Source organism: Miscanthus floridulus, chromosome 18, assembly GCF_019320115.1.
Source record: "Miscanthus floridulus cultivar M001 chromosome 18, ASM1932011v1, whole genome shotgun sequence".
NCBI classification, from domain to species: Eukaryota; Viridiplantae; Streptophyta; class Magnoliopsida; order Poales; family Poaceae; genus Miscanthus; species Miscanthus floridulus.
Genome location: NC_089597.1, coordinates 113145612 through 113170215, shown reverse-complemented (window position 1 = coordinate 113170215; position 24604 = coordinate 113145612). Strand labels below are relative to the sequence as shown.

The window sequence follows — 24604 nt, the reverse complement described above, 5'->3', positions numbered from 1 at the left end:
CGACTCAACTGGCGGGAGGGCCCTGGACTGGAGTACTGGACGCCCGGTCCCAAACCCAGCCAAGTCCCAAACTCAGTGGCCCAGTCGCCCAGAGCAGACAGAGTCCCAGACGCAGACGGGTTGGGCCGGGTTTTAGCCCAGCCTCATCCACATGACCACACGTCTGCCAGTTTGTAATTCTCAAAAAAAAAAAAAAACGTCTGCCAGTGGGTCCAAAGCGATGAGAGGAACTTGTTATAAAGTTTATTAATCTTTTCGTTTTTTGCTTTTACAAAATTAACTTTCGAATCTAAATTTAGCAAAAATATAGCACCTCTCGTCTACTGGAGTGACCGTGAGATCTAAATCTCGCCATTTTAATTGAGATTTGTTTAAAAACGTCTGACTGATAAAATAGTGAAATGGTGGGCACCACCGAACCATAAACGCTGACTTCTTGCCCTGCCACATTTTGTACTTGTCGCCATGGAATATAACGGTGAGATGTTTTGGCAGCATAGTTTGAAAATCATAGCTTCTTCATATAAAACTTGTATGATGCTAAGGTGCAGTTTATTTTTTTAAAAACAATGGAAACAAAAGTTCCGGATTCATCGTTCCTCTAGGAGGAAGAATCAGACCAATTATAACCAACTCACATTAAAAAATCAGGGAACCACTTCTAATATCCAAGACGATAAATGAAACTCCAGCCATAAGAAGCAAACAAAAATATAGCACTAGCCTTCAAAAGCCTGCATGCCTTCACAATGGATGTCTTTGTGCTCATGCAAGTGCTATATTTGAGTCTAGAATCAGAGCCAATATGTCTCTCGAAAAAAATTAACATTTGTTAAAAACGGAATCATTTCTTGTAAGCCAAATTGCCCAACATAAGGCCGATGCTCCTTTCAATACAAGTAAAGCGTGTGCAAGGAACCTATGGGATGGCTATGTAAAAGACCAGACATCTTCTCGCTGTTCTTCCCAACTACATTGCTTCCTCTTGCTTTTCTTCCCCAACCCCCAGACAGCAATGAGGGATTATCCATTTCCTCATAGCAAAAAACCAGAAGATCCCATCTTAAAAGCTTAAAAATCTTAATATAGTAATGGTAAAATTTAAATCTCAAAAATTAAAAATCAGAATTCTTAATAATCATAATTTATAATAATCATAATATTGAGAAAGTACCCTCTAAAAATCAGAGTACGCTGCTTTCTGAGGCATGCACACGGTATTCTTCTTTAGTAAAAAGGCGAAAGAATAGTTCGCTTTGTGCTCACCACGCAGCTGCTTGAGTTGGTTGCCCTCACCTGCTGCTTAATAAGATGCTGGATGGTTTGGCTAATCTCTTCTAGACTCACCGGTGTGGGACTAAACATCATTCTCCGGGTTGGGTGTGTGCGGACCGCGGATCTAAGCTAATACACCATTTAGAGAGACGCAAGGAATTAGCAAAGCGCAAATGAAGAATTATTTAATCAGCAACATAACCCCATAGGTTTGCCATGTCAATTCTTACAATAGAATAAGAGCAAACAGTCAAAATTAGCAATTTTTTTATTGCAACAAAATATCCAGCAAAAGCTGTAAACACAGAGAAAAGATTCAGATCTGGACACTACAACAATTCAACATATTCCAGGCAGTTACATTGACTTCCAAAAAAAGTTGAGCTAAGAATACCGCTTACAGGGACGTCAGTGGAAAGCAGGCAACTAAACCGAGTGTCGTACAGAAACCTATCTTATCTACCATCTCTGTGCCTTATCTCCTTATAGGACCTATCATCAGACTGCTGGTTTTTCACATGGTGTCCTCCGTCTTCTCTTCTATGTCTACTATCTGGGCTCCTTTTCCTGTGGCCGTCTTCATCTCTCCGGTGGAGATCGCTCTTCTCATCTCTATGGCGCCGCTCTCCATCAGATTTATCCCTTCGTCTGTAGCCTTCCTCTTCCTCCCCACTTCTGCCTCTATTAGAGTGCTTTCTATAATCACGATCATCATATCTACCAGAGCTTCTATCACCAGATCTACTGTAACTGTGGTAGTCATCATGTTTCTGACCCCCACGGTTCCTATCATCTTTCCCATGCCTGCTTCCTTTCTCATCACTGTGTGTTCTCTCATGGCTATTTCTACCACGATCACCGTGAGGTGGCAGCTCTGATTTTCGATCATCTATTCTTCGATTCTTTCTTCTGTGGCCATTTTCGTGATCTCTCTTATCAGAATAATCAGCTTCGTCTTCGTCAAAGACTAGATCATAGCTGCAGAATAAGAGTGGAGTATCACAGTATGACACAGTGTTCAATGTTTTTTGTGCAACAGAAGAAAGAACCAAAGAGGGTAGGGACTGACCTTCGACGGTGATTTCCACCACGCTGTGTGTTTTCATCTTTCAGAACATAATTTGGGCCTTTGTTTTTCTGCTCGCCATCTTGATCGCAGTCTCTGGCTAGGTGATCAGGGGCACCACACTTAAAACACCCATCTGCAGTCAGAAACAATGGCTCAATGTGAGACTAAAGATGACAAAACTTTCAATACACATAAAATGGACAACCGGGTTATGGACAATATAGTTTCAGATCTTTTACCTTTCTTTGCATTTCTTTTACTTTGTCTGAACTGACCCCACAGCTTTGAAACACTCTGACTAAAATCAACATGGATCCTTCGGTCATCAATCAGACAATTGTCCATCTACAAGCATAACACCGTGTAAATAATACTCTCTTCAGATTATTCATAATGGAACACCACATGAGAATTAATATGGCTATTGTGTTAGATGCAAAACTCGGACTCTCCGCTGGGCAAAAAAGTTCACTGAGCAGTCTTTTAAGATCTTTGTTTCATTTTCCACTTTTTTTCAGTTCACAGTTCTTGCAGTTTTCATTTTAGTTTATTTAGTTTCTTTTCCCCTTTTTCTTCTTCTATCAGGTTGCTTTAGCTTTGTTCAGTCTTTTTTTTTTCTTGGTCTTTTGCACTGCTTGCATGGCTAACTAAAATCAATGGAACTAAAAGGTCGACTCTACCCTATCCTTAAAAAAGGTATATAGTCGTTGTTGGGCACATCCTAAGTAGGGCAGGACTCATCATGGAAAAAAATAAACATGTAGTGAGGATATAATCTATAAATTATGCATGAAAAATGCTATAGTACCACTGTAAATACACACCCATATGGCAATCTGAGATACTGACCTTGAAATATGCACGCTCACAAGCCTCCTTTGTATCAAATTCTGACAGATCAAGATAAATTGTTAGCATGTCATACTAGGCCACTCAGCTAAGAGCTAAGCATCATGAATCTAGGAGCATTCACAAATACTGTCAGCACACGAACTGAACCTAGCTAGATTGGTGAGAATCTGAGGTGTGGGTGTACACCCCCTACCACCTAGGTTCAAGTCCTCTTTGGCTCAAATTTGGGTGTATATTTCTTATTTACAACAACACCTACTTCCTCCTAGGTTGGTTGAGTTTTTTAAGTTATTATTATTGTCAGCACATAAATGGCTCCAGACTGTACCAAATGGAACTTTGAGGAAATACTGGGAGGTTTTCTACTCTTCAATAGAGTGCAACTCTTAGAATATGTTATTTATGAAATAAAAAAGAGAGACAGGAAACAATACTTTAGTAGATGAGCAAGGAATTGTTTCTTTCCCTGTATACTACTCACTCATCTTTCAACCTCGTACAATCAGCAATCCCAGTTGCCCGTTCAAAGGATAACCAACTATCCTAAAGAGGCTAACACATACATGTGTAACACAGCTGACAAAATAGATCACAGTTGCCTTGGCCAGCTACTTAAGCCAATGCAATTGTGCAATGAACAAACTGGAACTAGGTATCTAGCCAAATAGCAAACAGTACTTGTCAGCACAGTAAGAGTCTTCAAGGGACGAAACATACCAATAAAAGCATAGCATAAACTATCTCCAGTCTTGTAGTCACGAATTATTTCAGCACTGCAAACAAAAGTTAAGAAATTGAAAGACGAGAATAAACAAGTAAATGCACACAATTAGTTATAAGAAAGGCACTCACGATGTCACAGTTCCGAAACGAGAAAAGATTGTGTACAAATCTTCATCCTGCAAAACAATTGAAGTTAATCAGCAAAAGATGTTCAAATTTTCAGGCCTAAAATGATCAGCAATGTAGGCACAGCAGTAGAAAACCAAACACTTGTATGAACAAAGGCTGAAGAAATGTACAAGTACATCTTAAAAACTCCAATGAAATGGAGAAGTGGAAGGCAAGCTACAAGCAATCAGGAACTAACACTAACCTGTGTTACTGGGTTGAGTTTACAAACAAATAAGACATTTTCTGGCGGTTTAATCTCAGCATCTGGAATATCTGCCAACTGCACAAAAAAGGTATTAACCAGTCATAAAAGATGATATAAGTACTAATTAGAAATAAATAAGTTGCCAACTTTCATATGAAACCAGGACTTACACTCTCAAGTATTACTGCATTTGTGTGTGCCTCTTTAGAGCGGATCATCTCCTCAAGTTGTTCAGGGGCCACTGTTTGGTCCAAAGGAACCCAAGTATCCTCTAAACGCTCTTCTGCAACCTGTCAATTTGAAACAAAAAAAGGGAAAAATATGAGGACATACTCATGTTGGCATGTTGCCATGTTGCCAGATTACTATTGGATTCAAGATATGATCTCTTTTATAGGGTTGAAATATGCCACAATTGTAGCACAAGTTGGTATAGATAGAACACGGGGAAGATTTCAACACTAAATGAAATGAATGCACACCCAATAAATACCATGCCCAAACTTTCAAATGAAATTAAGAGGTACACAGACAATAAAAGGAAATAGGTGAAAAAAAACTGCAGTCTGCCTTGACAATAATTTGGAATAAAAAAAAAAAACAGGTGCATGGACAAAGAAACAGAATTCTTGACATCTAATGATTCTTAACGATTGCTAATTTAGGAAAAGAAACCAAAAAGAGAATGAATGAACCATGGCCTGTGATTAAGAATGATGCATCTCTACTCATCCTCTCTTATTACTGAAATGAACATGATTGGGATACTCAATTACCTCATCACGTGGCTTTCCTGTAGGAGAATTCTCAGGAATAAGTTCAGCAAGCTGAGGAGGATCATCGAAAGGATCATCCAAGACATATGTATGCTTAATTCTGCAAATAATTAAGTTGTATAAGGTCAGCAAACAGGAATAAAAATGACAAAGGAGACTAATGCTGGAGAAGAAGTGAAACATTCGTTTAATGTTGTAACTAAGGCATTAATCAATACTCCACCTTATGTCCTTGAATGGTCTTCCTTTATCATCAACATAAGCTTCATTTATTTTTGTCAGCGTATCAAAACCTTCGGCAACCATCCCAAACACCTATGGTCAACAGAACAAACACAGGAATTGTTCAAATAAAGGAATTCTGTTCATAAGAAAAAAAATATATCAGTTAACAGAATCAATTACTACTCACAGTGTGTTTATCATCAAGGTAATCCACGTCATCCCGCAAGGTAATGTAGAACTGAAAACATTAAAAAACACATAAATAGAAGGCCAAAACAAGCAACAAAATACTGAAAAATGGAACATCCAATATTATCAATTAAGACACTAGGGCAGGCACTGCACCTGCGAGGCATTGCAGTTTTCACCAGCACTGGCCATAGCAACAGTTCCAGTTTTTGAATGCCTTAACTCTGGACGGATCTCATCATCAAAAAATCGAGCTTGATCACCATAGAGAAATCTGAGGAAATAAGATATAGTTTTCAGGCATACATTTAACAATATGTAATAATAAGATACCTCAATAATAATAACAGTATACATATGAAAAAGAGCAAACATCTAAGAAAGGCTCTATCAAAACTATACGTGTATTGTATCCATTGAAGACACTAGTTATATCTAGATGCAGGATACCGCATTATATGGTTCAGAGATGAAACTTCGGAGACATTTCAAGAGTTCAAATCAAAAGAATCACTTACTTGTATACAGAATCACCACCGGTGCCAATTCCAGTTGGATCGCCAGTTTGCGCCAAGAAATCCTTCTCCACCTTGTGGAACAGACACCCATTGTAGTACTTCATTCTGGTCGGTCAAAGAAGAGAAACAGAGAATAAGTACCCTAATTATCTGAAATGATAATCTCACATTCATGAGATGGTATTTTCCATTATTAAGTGATAACAAAAGAGCAGCCAGGCATAATCTTCGATTCTTCAAACACTTCACCAATGGTGAAAATTCAAGTTTCTGTGGAAGAAATTGAGTGCAGGAATCCAGTTCCCATAATGCCATAAAAATTGATAACAAGAAACCTAAGAAACAGAATACAATCATTTGATGGCGCCTAAGGTCATCGCTGTGGCTCTATCATCTCTATAAAGGTCCAGTACTAAGCTTGCAACGCAATAATTTCAAAATTTCTGGTAGCATACCTTCGAGCCTAGAAATCAGTAAGCAGCTAAATACATTTGGAATTAGGAATCCCACGAAACTAGATGTAAATTATGAATAGATGCAGGATCACCACTATCGACTAGCTTCACCAACTTATACCTATTGCAATTGCAACCCAAAAATTACAATCAAGCCAATAGTGGCCCTACAACGCCGAATTGAACAACTGAACAGCTTGATACAGGAAAGTACATAAATCATCAACCGCGCTGTGTTGTCAGAAACTACAGACGAACCCGAGAGATCGAACAAGCCCTAGACGCGGGATGCTTACTTGCAGAGCTTGAGGAAGTTCTTGGTGGTGAGGGGGCACCGGTCGGTGTGGAGATCCACCTCGATGTCGCCCACGCTGGTGACGATGAGCACCGACATCTCCGAGACTTATCCGCCTCTTGCCTCGGCTATCGAACGGCGGCGAAACAGTGCTTGGGGGAGAACGAGGCTAGCGCGAGCGCCGGATGATTCTGAGGTTTCGTCAAAGACTCAAACCAGGCAGAAGCCGTACAAGGTGGCGCGTTGGGTATCCTGCCCTAGCCGGGATGGAGGAGGCAACCCACTCGGACCGGCGGACGGGAAGGGAGCGCGGAGGGCGGCGACCGTCGAGTGTGTGGAAGCCGTCGAAGAGAGGGATTTTTAACTTTTTGCCATCTTAGGATGACGCTCCTTAGTTTTTGTCACTTTTATACGCTCTCCTACAAAATTGTCATCGTAAACAGTAAATCTTCTATGTTTTTATCATTTTTACTTACATGGCACGCTAAGTGGACACGCCAGCATAGCGGTGAGGCTGAGAAGGCCTACAGAGCATGCGAAATGACCTATTTACCCCGTTGCTTCTCTCCCTCTACTCGCTGACTCGTGGGCCCCACATGTCAGCTTTATCTTCAACCTCCAGCCACATATGGGAGCCAGGCACCTCCAGCTTCATCTCACACCTCCAGCTCCGTCATCCCTCCATGGTTGCTGAGCAGCTGAGGACAACGAGCAAGGCACCGCGCGCGAAGTCGATGGAGGAGTTCTTGCGGCAAAAAGGGGTTGGTGGCAGCCAGCCACGGGTAGAAGCGAGGCTCTCCGGCGGAGTGCTTCGGTTGAGGTGGAAGACGCCACTGCGGCCATGGATTGGTGCTGAGATGTGGATAGGCGGCCGCGGCGGGTCCTTGCGGCGCCAACGAAGAAGACGAGGAGGCGAGAGCTGCTGTGTATGCGGAGATCGGTGAGCTCGACCTCGAGACGGCAATGGCGGCGACGGCGGTGGATCACGGCGATGGGGCGGGGGTTGCCGAACGACGAGTAGCGGGGTGAAGTCGTCATGCCACTACGAACTCGCAGAGCCCGTTGAGAGTAGCAGAGACTGCTGGATGGGGGAGATCAATGGTGACGATGGAGCTCCAGTTATGGCCGCATCTCCGTGGAAGCTCCTGTCTTCTACCCCGCCTCCGTGGAAACTGCAAACAGGAGCAAGCGCAGGGAGCTTTTATGAGGCAGCAACTCTGTAGCAAGCACGGCCTAGGTGCCAGCGCGCCACTCCTCCTCCCTCCGCCGCCAGAGCCCGCTCGCTGTCGGGTCGCTCGACTTCGGGTGATGGCTGGAGGTTGAAGACAAAGCTGGCCCACACGTCAGCGAGTAGAGGGAGAGAAGCAACAGGGGTAAATAGGTCATTCCGCATGCTCTGTAGGCCTTAAATGGCAAAAACGTCGGAGATTCACTATTTACGATGACAATTATGTAGAAATGCGTATAAAAATGGTAAACGAAAAAGTGTCGTCCGTAAGATGACAAAAAGTTAAAAATCTCTCGAAGAGAAGAAGGGCGGCGCGGAGCGGGCCACTGCCCACTAGAGCCGACCGACTAGCCCAAACCGCAAGGGCGCTTAAAGAGATCGATTATATAATATAGGAAGAATAAATAGCCACCACCATATTATTATATTATATATTCACATATATCTATAAGTGCATCAACAGCCACTCTAAACGTCTTACTACATCTTAGCACGTTTTTTTAGAAATAGAAACACGTTCCGTGTGGGAGTTTGCATAACCCGGTCAGCAGCGGATTCAGAAAAAATTTTAGGGGGTTATATATCTTCGACTTCGACTGCTGCTCAATCTTAAGTCTTAGCCCCACATACACTATAGAACTTTACCTAAAAATTTATGGAGACTTCAGAGGGTCCACTGCTTAGGTATGAGTAGGGGAGGCTCGAGCCCCCCCCCCCCCCCCGGTTGGATCCGCCCCTGACCCCGGTTTGATGATGCACATGATTGTTGAGTGCTTCAGCGCATCCGCAGCCATCCAGCGGGATCATCAACTCATCGTCAACCTCCTGCTCTTTGCCAATGTCGACATCTCCTCCCCTGCTTCAGCGCAGGTGATACTTGTTCTTTTTTTTCCCCGAATCTATGCATAACGCGCGGCAATGCCGCCCGGCTGCATGCGCTTGCCCGCATTGTGAAGCCAATTGCGTAGAAGGCTGTAACAGATAGTGCAGCTGTGTTAATACTAAATTTTATCCTTAATGCGAAACATAAAATGGTTAGAAATATTATAAGATTTTAGATTAGCTACAGAGGCTGAATTGCATAGTACGTGATCAACAGGGTGTTCAGTGTTAAACACTCGACTTTGTATCAACCTACATTAGTAGAGGTTCAAGTGCTAGAAGTTCAGAAGTAGAAGTAGCTTTATATTTTCATTAATTTTACAAGTGCATATTTGAAGATAAAACTGTTGTATTCATGGTGATGTGTGTTGAAATTTGCGGAATCAGTTCGGAATCTGACTTGCTAAAGTTTTCTCTCTTTTTTTTTTGGCAAATTTAGCATTAAAACTATCTATAGCTCAAGATGATAGCAGTATGACAATTTTCTTAAATAACTACCATCGGTATTTATATCTGTTGTCTTTTAGGCTTCTTTGTCAGTTATTCAATGGGCTATTTAATAATAGCATTTATCTGCAAGACTGAAAATATGCGAAATTTGCCAACTAAAAAGAATACACAAATATGCGAAATTTGCCAACTAAAAAGAATATACCCAGTCTTCAGAATAAAGACAGTGTAGCACCAGGTGCCACCCAACAATGGCGTGAATAGGAGGCTTAACCATTCTCCTTCCTTGATTGTATAAGCTGTTGTGAAAATTGCAATGCCACACTGTACCCTGAAATTCGACCAGAGAAACTTAGAGCAAAAAGATAGTATCTTTGTCCTGACTTAGCTAACAATTCTTCAACTAGAGATAGCACGTTTTCTGAAAGCATTTGTGTTCTGTGATGGACTGATGGGATAGTAATGGGGCAAACCTCGCAAAATTATTTTGGATAGCAGATTGCTATCTTGCTTGTTTGCAGTACGGAATTAGGTAGATAGTTCAGAAATTGCAATTTCTATTATGATAATAATACTAAGAGTAAACATTACATGTTAGCACTTATCCAAGAAAATCCCTTTGGGGTCGAAATGCCAAGCAATGATGTCCTCCATATCCATGTGGGTCGGTAGTGCTAGAATCACAGCCCTGTGCTCTTCCCAGAAATGTTCCTGGACTAGTTCTGTATCCCATTGCCCTGTTGCCAGATCAATTAGATCCTCAACCTTTGTCAGTACAGACCCCCCCCCCCCCCCCCTCTCAGTGTGACTGGCCTTCAGGTGGTTCCACACGGCAGCCATGGGTCGTCCCAGATACGTATGGTTGCCCCATCACCAACTCGCCAGATAATCCCCTTTTTCAGCAGATCAACTCCAATCCTTTGAGAATACTCCTCCATGTATACGACATGCCATTTGCTGGTTTTGCATTTAGCAGATACTCGAATGGAAATACTTTGCTTTCAGGATTTTTGCACACAAAGAAGAATCAGGATTCTGTAACAGCCTCCAGGCCCTCCATGCCTGGATGGTGACTGCCAGGCAACTCAGAAGACAGGCAAGAATGCCAAGCGTCCGATTTCTTGTGCCTGTGGCCAGGATGCGTTGCTTGGCAGGCAGCCAGGGGCCAGGACGTCATCCAAACAGGCCCTAAAGGCATGGATATCTCGGAAACCCAGCCCCCCTTGCTTCTTTGACATTTTAAGTTTTTCCCACCCTAGCAAATGCATTCCTCACTCTTTTTCATTTTGGCTCCACCAGTACCTACAGATTTGCCTACCAATTTGGTCACACAATTCCTTTGTCAGATCAAAACATCCCATTGCATACGTTGGGAACGCTTGAGTGACTGCCTTTATCATGATTTCTTTTCCAGCATAGGATAGGAACCTCTCCTTCCACACTATCTTTTATGTATGAAAAGGTATGGGTTCTCTCCCTGCCGATGTGAATTGGTAAACCCAAATACCTATCATTGAAGGACTCATGAGCATCAGAGTTTGCATAACTGCTTCTTTCCTGTTACTTGATGTGTTTTTTTATGTGTTTTTGCTGAAGGAAACATATAAGAAAAAGAAATCCTACTCCGACTGAATCATTTGTTTGGTTAATACAGGCTTTGTAGTTTCATATAATAGTTGTCTTCAGACTGGAATAAAAAAAGTTGGGCCAGCGAGCTGATGACAATTATTTTACAGGGGCACAATATGGAACACAATTGGTTGTTTTCTATAAAGAAGGGGGCTGTACAAATGAACTAATCAGTTGTGCAAACTTCAAACTATATATGTGATTTCACAATCTTATGTTTAACTTTTGTGTTACAGTTCGGATCTGCCTCGTACGATGGCAGCCTCAACAGCCACCACACCGTGGCCATCATTTGTGGCCTCATCGCTGCTGTGTATGCAATATTTTGTGTGGCGGTGACGTACAAGTTCTGGCATGAGAGGCGGCAGCAGCAGGCTATTCGGAATGTCAGAGCACAGTCACTGGCAAGGATAACTGAGCAGGCTATGGACACCGAGGCTGACGCAGGGGGGGGGGGAGTGCAACATCTGCCTGAAAGGGTATGCCGAGGGAGATCGACTTGGTCGACTACCTTGCACCCACAGGTTCCACGTCGGGTGCATCCGAAAGTGGATTGGAGACGGCATTAGCGCCACCTGTCCGAGGTGCAGGGAGGTTGTGTGAGTTTCGAGGATTATTATTCTGTGCACATGGGGACAAGCAATTTGTGATGGTATTTGGGCCATGTTTAGTTCCCTCAAATTCTAGAATTTGGCACTATGCAAAAAGAAGATTCCCCGTCACATCAAACTTACGGTACATGTATGGAGTACTAAATGTTGACGAAATCAAAAACTAATTGCACAGTTTGGTTGTACTTTGCGAGACGAACGTTTTGAGCCTAATTAGTCAACGATTGGATAATTATTATCAAATAAAAACAAAACGCTACAGTAGCTACAGTGTATCGCTGAAATTTGACGGCGCCAATTCAGTGGGCATCTAAACATGGCCTTGTACTTAATCAGAAGTCGAATATAAAGATTCTTGAACCAATGTCAATGAGCAAACTGGAGACTCTGCGCTTTGCTACAGGATATTAGCCTGCAACAACATAACATTCATATTGAGCCTTTTGGATCAGTTTGTACAACAACAAAGCCTTTAAGTCCCAAACAAAATGGGGTAGCCTAGAGTTAAAACCCAGCAGAAGCAATCAAGGTTCAGGCACGTGAATAGTTGTCTTCAAAGCACTTCTATCTAAAGCTAAGTCTTTGGGTATATTCCATCCTTTCAAGACTCCTTTTATTGTCTCTACCCAAGTCAACTTCGATCTTCCTCTGCCTCTCTTCACGTTACTATCCTGGCTTAGGATTCCACTACGCACCGGTGCCTCTGGAGATCTCCGTTGGACATGTCCAAACCATCTCAACCAGTGTTAGACAAGTTTTTCTTCAATTGGTGCTACCCCTAATCTATCACGTATATCATTATTCCGAACTCGATCCCTTCTTGTATGACCGCAAATCCAACGCAACATACGCATTTCCGCGACACTTATCTATTGAACATGTCGTCTTTTCGTAGGCCAATATTCTGCACCATATAACATAGCAGGTCTAATCGTCATCCTATAAAACTTGACTTTTAGCTTCTGTGGTACCCTTTTATCACATAGGACACCAGATGCTTGCCGCCACTTCATCCACCCTGCTTTGATTCTATGGCTAACATCTTCATCAATATCTCCGTCTCTCCGTAGTATTGATCCTAAATATCGAAAGGTATCCTTCCTAGGTACTACTTGACCTTCCAAACTAATATCTTCCTCATCCCGAGTAGTAGTGCCGAAGTCACATCTCATATACTCAGTTTTAGTTCTACTGAGTCTAAAACCTTTGGACTCCAAAGTCTCCCACCATAACTCCAGTTTCTGATTCACTCATGTTTGGCTTTCATCAACTAGCACTACATCGTCCGCAAAAAGCATACACCAAGGGATGTCCCCTTGTATGTCCCTTATGACCTCATCCATCACTAAAGCAAACAAATAAGGGCTCAAAGCTGACCTTTGATGTAGTCCTATCCTATCGGGATGTCATCCGTGTCTCCATCACTTGTTCGAACTCTAGTCACAACATTATTGTACATGTCCTTAATGAGCCCGACGTACTTCGTTGGGACTTTATGTTTGTCCAAAGCGTACCACATAACATTCCTTGGTATTTTATCATAAGCCTTCTTCAAGTCAATAAAAACCATATGTAGGTCCTTCTTCTTCTCCCTATACCGCTCCATAACTTGTCTTATTAAGAAAATGGCTTCCATGGTTGACCTTCCGGGCATGAAACCAAATTGGTTCATAGAGACCCGCGTTATTGCTCTCAAGCGATGCTCGATAACTCTCTCCCATAGCTTCATAGTATGGCTTATCAACTTAATTCCTCGGTAATTAGTACAACTTTGAATATCCTCTTTATTCTTGTGGATTGGTACCAATATACTTCTCCTCCACTCATCAGACATCTTGTTCGATCGAAAAATATGGTTGAACAGCTTGGTTAGCCATACTATAGCTATGTCCCCGAGGCATCTCCACACCTCGATTGGGATACCATTCGGTCCCATCGTCTTACTTCCTTTCATCCTTTTCAACGCCTCTCTGACCTCAGATTCTTGGATTCTCCACACAAAGCGCATATTGTTGTCATCAAAAGAGTCATCCAACTGAAAGGCTGTGTCCATATTCTCACCATTGAACAATTTGTCAAAATATTCTTGCCATTGATGTCGGATCTTATCCTCCTTCACCAAGAGATGCTCTCTTTCATCCTTAATGCACTTAACTTGGTTGAAGTCCCTTGTCTTTCTCTCACGAACCCTAGCCATCATATAAATGTCCTTCTCTCCTTCCTTCGTACTCAAATATTGGTAAAGATCCTCGTACGCTCTACCCTTTGCCACACTTACAGCTCGCTTTGCAGTCTTCTTTGCCACCTTGTACTTCTCTATTTTGTCCACACTCCTGTCATGGTACAAGTGTCTATAACATTCTTTCTTCTCCTTAATAGCCCTTTGGACTTCCTCGTTCCACCACCAAGTATCTTTAGCCTCGTCTCCACTTCCTTTGGTTACTCCACACACCTCTGAGGCTACCTTTCGAATGTTGGTTGCCATCTTCTCCCACATGTTGTTTATGTCCTCTTCTTCATTCCAAGAGCCCTCTTTGATAACCCTTTCCCTGAATACCTCTGACGTCTCCCCTTTCAGTTTCCACAACTTTGTTCTTTCAATCTTAGCTTGTTTATCCCTATGGACACGCACCTGAAAATGAAAGTCTACCACCAAAAGCTTATGTTGAGAAACAACACACTCCCCTAGTATCACCTTGCAAACCAAGCATGCTCGTTTGTTCTTTCTCCTTGCGAGGACAAAGTCAATCTGGCTAAAGTGTTGTTCGCTACTGAAGGTCATTAGATGAGATTCTCTCTTTCTAAAGAAAGTGTTGGCTATCATCAGGTCAAAAGCTACCGTGAAGTTCAGAACTTCCTCCCCCTCCTAATTCCTACTACCATACCCAAAATCTCCATGAACTGTCTCGAAACCTGCGCTTATAGTACCTACATGCCCATTAAGATCTTCTCCTATAAAAAGCTTCTCACTACTAGGTACAGCTCTAATCAGGCCATCTAAGTCTTTCTAGAACTGTTTCTTAGCACTCTCGTTGAGGCCTACTTGGGGGGTATACGCACTAATTACGTTCAAGACCATATCACCAACGACAAGTTTGACTAAGATAATCCTATCTCCTTGCCTTCTCACTCCCACCACACTATTCTTGAGGCTCTTATCAATCAAAACTCCTACTCCATTTCTATTCGCGACTGTCCCTGTGTACCAAAGCTTGAAACCTGTATTGTCCACCTCCTTCGCCTTCTGACCCTTCCATTTAGTCTCTTGAACGCACAATATATTTACACGCCTCCTAGTCGCGGTATCAACTAATTCTCTTAACTTACCTGTAAGCGACCCTACATTCCAACTACCTAAACGGATCCTAGTTGGTTCGAATAGCTTCCTTACCCTTCGCACTCGTCGACTCAGATGTGAAGACCCTTACTCATTTTTCACTACACCCGGATGCCTATGTAGCGCACCACTAAGGAAGCGACGACCCGATCCTTGCTCACTTGACACCATGCCCAGATCACGACACGGCGCGTTACCAAGGGGGTGCCGACCCGGCCCTTGCCCATTTAACACCATATCCGGGTTCCGATATGGCGCGTCGCTAAGAGGGTTACGTTTTCTTTCGGGTTTCATCTCCATTAGAATGGCTAGATTTAACGTTGGCTCGCCACGCCTATTACAACCCTCATTATTTACCAGGGCTTGCTGACCTGCTATGTTGAGACAACATAGGCGGAGTTTGTACTGGGCACTTTATTTTTCTAATGTTGGGTCTAAAAATATCTTCTTCTGCATTATCCATGGTTCTTATGCCCTACACAAACCCAAGCATAATCTTCATGTCCATAACTCCAGTTCTATTTACTCTTTTCTTCTTTTTAAATTTGTAGCTTACAATTAACAGAGGAGCACAGCAAGACTCCGCAAGGATCCACTGCAAATAGCAGCACAGCTCAGTCTCAGTGTCGGTATGTCTTGATGACTGTGGTATGACTGGTACCTCTTTGCCTCCCTAGGGTCAGCCTTCATCGACTTCTCCCCTGGCTTCCATCCAACCGGGCACACGGCATAACTCATTTGGGTTCTTTGGACGTAGGAAAGAAAATGGATGGGAATGGGCTGAAAAGCCCTCAGCCATTTCCGTTTCTGCATTTCTTTACTAGGGGCAGGACAGCTGAGAACAGGATGTATGGGTATACTAAAACGAATAAACATGCTCGGGGAATGCAACGGAGACGGACGGGAACTGGCAACTTAAGTCGAGAACCCAGAAAAGCATGTTCCATAATCATCCAAAGTCCACGTGACAGGAAAACTGTATTGCACTGTTAAACATTGACAAACAACTAATCATGTAACATTCACAGCAATGTTGAATCTTGTTCAAGTTGCATAGTGTATCACAAGCACTATGAACACAGAAGTATATCTTCTTTTTATTTTATCTTTTAGTAATTCCAAAAGAACTTAAATTTCTCAAGCATAGAGCAATGACCTATCAGAATTGTAGCACAACCAAAATGGAGCACACCTGAAGGGTCATCTACACAGCACCTGATGGCATGGTTGTTAATGGTAGAGCGCTGAGTCCACTCCCTCCTTGTCAATCATGAACAGTTCTCTCAGAGGTAATGCCCTGGCCAAAGATCATTCAGATTTAGAGAGCAACATAGTGCAGCGTAACACAGAAAACAAAAGGACTTGACAGGGAAAGAATTTAGGGTAGAATATCCTGCGGTTGAAAATAACACATGATCAGCAGTCAGAAAGGCAAAGGACATTGAATTTTTTTCGAACCGAGGCTTACTCCATTTCTATTGACAAAGTAACAGAAATACAGAAGTTTTAGATAGTTCAGAAACAGAGACACAGAAAAAACAGCTGGTCCTAAACCAAGCTAACCATGACAACCGAAGCCAGAGACACTACCGCAAAGGACATTGAAATTGATTTGATTTTATCAGAAAATAAGCAGGTAGTTACACCACACTCACCAAACTTCCTGCCTGCACCCATGCAAGGTGTCAGAATGCTCTTCGGAGAGGAATGAAAGGAAAAAAAAACAAAGCTGAATATATTTACCTAAATTCATCTATGCAGACTGCTCTCGATCTTTAAAAGAAAAAATTCTGCAAAGTTATTTTGTCTCTCATGCAACTATAATGAGAATATAGAAAGCATCACATAACTAAGGTACAGAAAATTTGGTACAGTTATTGCATTAGACAGAAGTGCTGCCGAGGTAATAAAAAAATTAAGAACTGTGAGCTGCTCATTTAAACTCTTAACACGCTTAGCATGCTCATAGCATACTGCCGAAACTATGAAATTTACCAGTAGATGCCCATCTTAATGGGTTCCAACTGAAATAAATTTCTTCAGCGCCTGCAGCTTAAGGTAACACACTCCACGGTGAACAATGACGCGGCAGCGGCACGTAGCCTGGGACCACTGTACTGTGCTCTGCATAAAACCTGAGAACAAAGTCAGGAGCTAGGACCACAATTCAACCCAATTCGCAGCAGTAACGCGAGGAGGTGGAACAGGAATCGAGACCTCGTTGCTGGTATTGACGATGGCAGCATCTCTAGATAAGCGCTAATGCGAGGAGGCCAGCACCGATGCCGACGCCGAGGCCCAGGCAGCCTTGGACGCCGACCCTCACGCCGCGGTGAGAACATCCGAACATGACAGCTCACTGTACTCTTTTACATAGAGGTTGTTGCCGACTCGCCGTCGTCCGCGTCCGGGTCGCGCCTGTAGACTTGTAGTCCGGCTCCTGCACTCGCAGCAACAGTTCAGTTGTTTCAGTTCAGAGTGGCTGCTGAAAGAAACTTTTCTGAATTCAACGAGAGGAATAGAATTGAACTCACACGGTTGCCTCGCCACGGCGCCCCGCCGCATGCATGCGCGCCGCCACCAGCCGCCCCGAGTGTTCTTCACTCTTGTCTCCTTCCTGAGCTCCTGGCCCTCTTTCTTGTCTCGCGAGCCCTGCACACTGCACGCGTGCTGGTGCGCCGCAGCCAGGACACGGTGTCGCGCTCGAGCACGGCCAACCCGTCGGGGTCATTTCACCGAGCACCTTGTGTGCGCCCCCAAGTCCCCAACCCTCCCCTCTCCCTTCCTTGCTAGCCTGGTAAACAAATTATCAGCTTGTTCGTTTGGCTGTGGCTTGTTGTAAACGATCGTAAATTTTCAGCCGGAATAGTATTTTTCTCTCACACAAACCAGCCAGCAGTACTTCTTCACGAACCAGCAACGAAACGAACCAGCCAACCGAACAGGCTGTATGTCCCGGCCCAGCTAGGAGGAAAGCCCAAGATCCATCCAGTTTTAGCTCGTTAAGGACTCGCAGGCGAAACCAGCAGATGCATCAAATGACATCAGCCCTAGAAGCTAGTCAGCATGGGACCCGTAACCACATTAGCCTTAGGAGCCCAATCAACCGCCATGTCAGAAAATAGGACCACAAGTAAGAGCATCTTCAACAGGAGACAAGTCAGGATTCTTACTTTTGATTTGAGACATCTCCTACACTAGTCTTGAGGATCTATCTTATTTGCATCGATTCTAGTAGAGGCCCACCTGTCGATATCGAGATATGCGCCGACAAGCCTCTCGCTCCACCACAAGCAACACACGAGAGACTAGGAACTTCCATGGATGTATGTCATATTTTCTATCTATCTACTACCACCTAAAAAATAATAAAATGTATCGTCTGCGTGCCCCACGCCCCCGCCCTATACGAAACAGATTCTTCCACGTTCAAAATCATATAAAGAACTGATTACATGCCGATGAAACAAATCAGGCACATATTCAAAAGAGTTAAATGCACTCTAGGTCCACAAACTTGTTTAGGGGTGCCAGATAGGTCCATAAACTTGGAAAATGCATTTGTGGCACAGTAATCTTGAGTTTTGGTTCACTCTAGGTCCATGTTGCCAAATAAGCAGGTTTATGCTGATGTGGCGTGTCCAGCTGTGTCACGTGAGCGGCGCGTGATGCACCTAGCCAGCCCGGCAGCCCGTATCCTCGCCAATATGCAGAAAGCCCATGCCGCACCTCCTTTTCCCCATTTGACCGAGGGTTTTGTTCTCGAGTTCGTCGTGCGGGAGGCAAAGAGACAGGCGAGCGGGAGAGGCGACCGTGGAGTGAAATCGGCATCGCGATTGGAGTGTTGTGCAGCGACGACGGGTCGTTCTCCCCGCGGTGAGGGCAATCTTCCCCGGCGATCCTGGTGGAAGTGTAGAATGAAGGCTAGAGTGCGGCGGAAAGGGGAGCCACCCCCTGATTACAATAAGTGCCTCCAAGGTCCAATCTTGGTTGTGTGTCATAGTGTTTATCACTGATTTCTTGAGAAGGATTCATGGATGGGGTCATATAGAAGCTTTTTTGCCTAGGCTAGGGTTTCTGACTTGGTTGTTCTAGGTCGAATTAGATGGATGGATGCCTGAATATGTTCTGTTGTTGTTCATGTAGGTGGAATTAGTGATCAGTTTACAGTTGAGATACATCACAATGGTTTCTTTGTTGGTCATGGTACGAATCGGGCATACATTGATGAGAGAGTGAGCTTTATCGATCATGTTCAAGCTCAAACTTTGTGTCCACAGACCTTTCATGACCTCAGTTTCATGCTTCACTATCCAAGGAATCCATAATTGAAGGTGTTTTGGTTACTTCCTAGAAAGGATTTCCCAGATGGCATCAGGCTGATTATTTCAGAAGAAGACACTTCAGTGATGGCTTTAGTTGTGCACAAAGTGAAGACACTTGTATTGTATTTTGATCATGAGGCCATTACATTAGGCTCAGATTGGGATGATGTAGTTGCAAACCCTGTTGCATTCTTGCCTAGAGTGCTCAGCCCATCCAAAGGTCAGACAAGGCAGAGAAACAATGAGGCAGCAGATGATGAAGGCCCTGAAGATGCACATGATAGCTCAAGTGATGACAATGATTTTGATGATAGTGATTATGACTTAGAGGATGATGAGTACCTTTTTGTTGACAATGTTGATGAACATGTGACAGATGAAGGTGTTGCCAAAGGGAGGAAGATAGCTAAGGGAACCAAGAGGGCAACAGGAAGGACTAGTACTGGAACTTCAGTAGTTGCTCATGATGATGATGAAAATGAGGAGTCAACTGATGATGATAGGCTAGAATTACCTCAGTCTGATGGTGAATGTGAACCAGCATTCAAATTCAAGTCATTCAAACCAGAGGACATGTCCCACCCAGTGTTTAAGGTGGGTATGATGTTTGACACTGTTGAGATGCTAAGGAAGGCTATAATTGAATACAGTCTTAGGAACAGAGTGGATATCAAGATGCCTAGGAATGAACAGAAAAGGCTTCAAGCTAACTGTTCAGAATGATGTCCTTGGTTCCTTTATGCATCATATGATAAGAGGGCTAATTGCATGATGATCAAGACTTATACTAGGAAACACAATTGCCAGAAGCAATGGGTCTTGAAGAGTTGCACATCTACTTGGCTTGCTGAGAAATACATTGAGACATTCAGAGCAGACCAAAAAATGTCACTGTCCAACTTTTCTAGGACAGTGCAGAAGGAGTGGAATCTTACTCCATCAAGGACCAAGCTTGCTAGAGCTAGAAGGTTGGCTATGAAAAAGGTGCTGGGAGATGAAGAGGAACAATATAACATGCTTTGGGATTATGCACATGAGTTGAGGAAGACCAATCCTTATAGCACCTTCTACCTTAACCTAGATGGCAACATATTCAACCTCTTATTTGTTTGGATGGGTGCCATTTGATGACTAAGTATGGTGGTATAATGCTTAGTGCAGTTGGAATTGATCCTAATGATTGCATCTTCCCTATTGCTTTTGGTGTAGTTGAGGTGGAATGTTTAGATTCTTGGAGATGGTTCTTGACAACACTGAAGTAGGATTTAGGGATTGAGAACACATACCCCTGGACACTAATGACTGACAAGCAGAAGGTGAGGAATTTTCCATTCATTGTAGTCCAAGTTATGTTAAATCTATGAACTTATGACAACTGTGTGTGATTGTTGTATACTTATGACAATCTGTGTACTTGAATTTTGCAGGGCCTAATTAAAGCTATGGGTGAAGTATTTCCAGAGTCTGAGCACAGATTTTGTGTTAGACACATGTACTCCAACTTCCAACAACACTTCAAAGGTGAGAACTTGAAAAAACAACTCTGGGCATGTGCAAGATCTAGTACTGTAGTTCAGTGGACAAAAAACATGGACAAACTTAGGGTGCTAGATGAGAAGGCTTATAAGTGAGTTGAGAAAATGCCCCCTAACACATGGTCTAGATCGTTTTTAGTACTTACAGCAAGTGTGACATTCTATTGAATAACAGTTGTGAGGTTTTCAACAAATTCATCCTAGATGCTAGAGAAATGCATGTGTTGAGTATGATAGAGCAAATTAAGAATCAATTGATGGCAAGGCACTACTCCAAGGAGAAAGAACATGGAGATATGTGGCAGGGTCCAATATGTCCCAAAATAAGGAAAAAGGTCAATAAGATTTCTGAGTGGGCAAACACATGTTATACCATCCCTTCTGGTAAAGCTTTCAGGTTCAAGATAGGGACCATAGTTACATAGTTGATATAGGACTCAAGAAATGTGAGTGCAGGAGATGGGATCTCACTGGAATACCTTGCTCTCATGCCATCTCATGTCTTAGGCATGAAAGAATTCCTACATAATCAATGGTCCATGACTGTTACAGTTCTGCAAGGTTCCTTGTAGCATATGGTCCTAAGATCATGACATGTAGTGATAAGACCACCTAGGAGAAGGTATCTGCACCCAAGGTTCTACCTCCCAAGTATGAGAAAAAGGTGGGTAGGCCTTCAAAGAATAGAAGGAAACTACCAACAGAAATAGAAACTGCTACAGGAAGTAAACTGTCAAAACATGGAGTGGCTATGACATGCAGCTACTGTGGAGACAAAGGCCACAATAAGAAGGGCTGTCAGCTTAGGAAAGCAGGACTGATGCCCAAAAAATAGCCATAGACCAATGCTGAAGATGAAGAAATAAGACAGTCAGATCAAGGGGAAGCAATGCCAAGTAATATGCATGAAGAAGACATGTATGATTATGCAAGGGCTTAGGTACTTGCAGTGCTACAAATTTGTCTCATTTCACTACCATGCAACAAATTTGTCTCATTTCACTGACATTATTCTATTGCAGATTGTGTACCATTTTGTAGATGGGAGTCAGCCACCATGGTCTCAGATTACAGAAGGAAGTGTAGAGGTAATAGAGACAATGATTTCACATCTGGACCAAGAGGTATGTATAGAACATCATGACTATTACTATTTTCCTTTGCATTTCACAACCTGACTATAGAATTATACTAGTACACACAGGTTGCAACATCAAGCGTCTAACCTCAACCTCTGCCTGACTCAACCTTCATCATGTCAAACCTGCCTGCTGCAAGACCTGTAGCACCATCTACTGCTACCAAGAAAGGAAGAGCCGCAGTAGGAAAGCGCAAGGTGCTTACAAATCCCAAGGAGAAACCTCAAGTTGCAAAGAAGCCAGGGAAGAAGACTACTCCAACAGAAAAAACCGCCTGATCTAGCTGTTGTCTGTAAATATGTGATGTAGCACCCAAAACAATGTGATGTAACACTTGGATGCTGATATCATTTTGGTACTAGAGTAACTTAGTGGAAGTCAGATTACTAGAGTAACTTAGTGGTGGTGGCACTAGTACACACAGGTGGTGATAGATGCTTTTGATTGACTGGTGGTGATACCAGTTACGCACAGATGACATGCTTTTGGTTCTTTAAGATGAAAGTGCTACTGTTGGTGACTTGGTTGCCATGAATGCTGCTTGTGAACTTTTTCAATGCAATGTCAAGCTCAGTTGGTGTCAAATATTTCCTATGTCCATAATTTCTGTTAAAATTTTGCTTGGGTTCACATTGCCTGTCAAATATTTCTGTCAGCCTCAAAGATTACTAGGTTCACAATTTGTGTCAAATATTTCAAGATCAATGGCATGATACTAACTGCCATTCCATTGCATCATTATGGTTAACAAAAGTACAGACTAACAATTTACATGATGTCATTGACTACACTAACAGTACTAACACTACATGGTGCCATTCACTTCACTAACAACACTAACAAGATCAGCACCTAAACTACTAGCATACAAACACACACAAAACACAGAGCTTTCAATGTCACAAGCAGTTCTTCCCTAGGTGTTACTGCTAACACTCCTGACTCCTTCACCATTGGTTCTTCCCTAGGTGCTACCAGCCCAATATCCTTCATCTCAGAAGCTACTGCCTCCACTTTGGGAACTCTAGTGCTGTGCTCTCCATCACTTGCCAACAATGGAGCCAACAGTACTTCCCTGGCTAGCACCTTCAGATGCTCCTCATACTCATCTTCCCAGTAGAAAAAAGGACAACCCGAATTCCTCTGCAGCCAAAATGAAATCAAGATCGAGATGCAGCTCACAGGCAACCAAGAATCAAACTTTCCAAACCCTAACTTACCTTATGGAAGGGGCAACAGTAAAAAAAACTTGCCCTCAGCTGTGCTCCTACGTTGAAACCCGCCGCACCACCCTTCGCCGGCTGCAATCCAAGCATATGATGAGAGGGAGGTCAAGGTTGCGCCGATTCAGGACCGAGCCGATCCACTATTGCGCCATGGAGGAGATCGACAGAGTGGAGGGTGTAGGCAAGGGCAGAGAGAATGAGGGGAGCAGGGGAGCCCGAGAGAGAGACAGTGACCGAGAGAGAGCAAAGGAGGATGCGGCGGGGGCTTTCTGCATATTGGTGAGGATGCGGGCTACCGGGCTGGCTGGGTGCATCATGCGCCGCTCACGTGACACAGCTGGACACGCCACATCAGCATAAACCTACTTATTTGGCAACATGGACCTAGAGTGAACCAAAACTCAAGATTACTGTGCCACAAATGCATTTTCCAAGTTTATGGACCTATCTGGCACCCCTAAACAAGTTTGTGGACCTAGAGTGCATTTAACTCTATTCAAAAAGAGGACACACATATTCGTACACAGATAATCTTTGCTGACACTGACGAAACATATCAATAAACTCTCTCTGTGCAAAAATAAATCAATCTCCTAAAAAATCAAATAAAATAGTTTAAATAAGATATAAGAAGTTTAACTAAAGTAAACATATGCAAATAACAATTCACTTAAATTCGACTTAGATAGATGTAGTGAACACATGGGTTGCACTATAAATGGAATTAATCGATTTCAAGTGATCATGTAAAGATCACTATTCATCCTTCATTCGACATGTGTTCGTGTTCTACTAGGTTCTGATACAAAGACCAAATCTATGCATCCACGTTCGATACGAAGTCTTCAAAGCTCACGCGTTCATGTCCTACCCGATTCCAATACAAAGACAAAATCTACGTATCCACATCCAGTACAAAGTCCTCATAGCTCACACGTTTACGTCCAAATACTAAGGTTCACTCAAAAAAAATTTGGACACCGTGCAACGCACGGGCATGTATCTAGTAAACAAAAGAAGCCATAGTTGTTAAACCGATCATCCAAATTAAATTTTGATTATATCATTACGTTTCTTGCAATAAATCCTTCGAAGCAAGACCCCATATGAATTAGATTTAGCTAAATTTTTGTTGACAAATATTTATCTTATGAAGATAGAATGTTTTTGTTGAGCAGAGGCAGTATTCTAGGTTTAGGAAACAATGTTTCGTCTTGATAGAAAAATTGTTCTTGATTTAGGTGAATATTATTCCAGATCTAGAAGAACAAATTATAGGTTCATGTGATTTGTATTGTAATATTCGTCAAAATAAAGAAACAACAAAAGCTATGAAATATATAGAAATAGATAAATAAATAACATAAAACAAATAAAAAAATAATAAAAGATAGAACAAAGCATAAGAGAAACAAAAATAAAAAAGTTATGTAATAGAGGAAAATAAAAAAGACTGCCATGACATCACCTGGCTCGATGGGCCCACATT

The 24604-nt window shown here is 42.7% G+C and overlaps 1 protein-coding gene and 1 non-coding gene across 3 annotated transcripts; both read right to left on the bottom strand.

Annotated features, from left to right (window-relative positions):
* Positions 1 to 1156: 1156 nt before the first annotated feature.
* LOC136524986 (U5 spliceosomal RNA) lies at positions 1157 to 1275 on the bottom strand. Its single transcript, XR_010776326.1, has one exon. It is a non-coding gene; the product is annotated as a U5 spliceosomal RNA (small nuclear RNA).
* Positions 1276 to 1520: 245 nt separating this feature from the next.
* On the bottom strand, positions 1521 to 7119 carry LOC136520319 (peptidyl-prolyl cis-trans isomerase CYP59-like). Of its 2 annotated transcripts, none has more exons than XM_066513785.1 (14): positions 6755 to 7119; positions 6004 to 6108; positions 5642 to 5759; positions 5484 to 5534; positions 5295 to 5386; positions 5072 to 5171; positions 4466 to 4585; positions 4293 to 4370; positions 4049 to 4095; positions 3875 to 3969; positions 3194 to 3234; positions 2584 to 2689; positions 2345 to 2477; positions 1521 to 2253 (listed from the first exon to the last, which is right to left on the bottom strand). In XM_066513785.1, the coding sequence occupies exons 1-14, from the start codon at positions 6850 to 6852 to the stop codon at positions 1731 to 1733; spliced, it is 1707 nt and encodes a 568-aa protein (XP_066369882.1). In that variant the 5' UTR covers positions 6853 to 7119; the 3' UTR covers positions 1521 to 1730. The 2 variants fall into 2 exon arrangements, with proteins under 2 accessions (XP_066369882.1, XP_066369883.1); XM_066513786.1 differs by having other exon boundaries at positions 3914 to 3969.
* Between the last annotated feature and the right edge of the window lie 17485 nt (positions 7120 to 24604).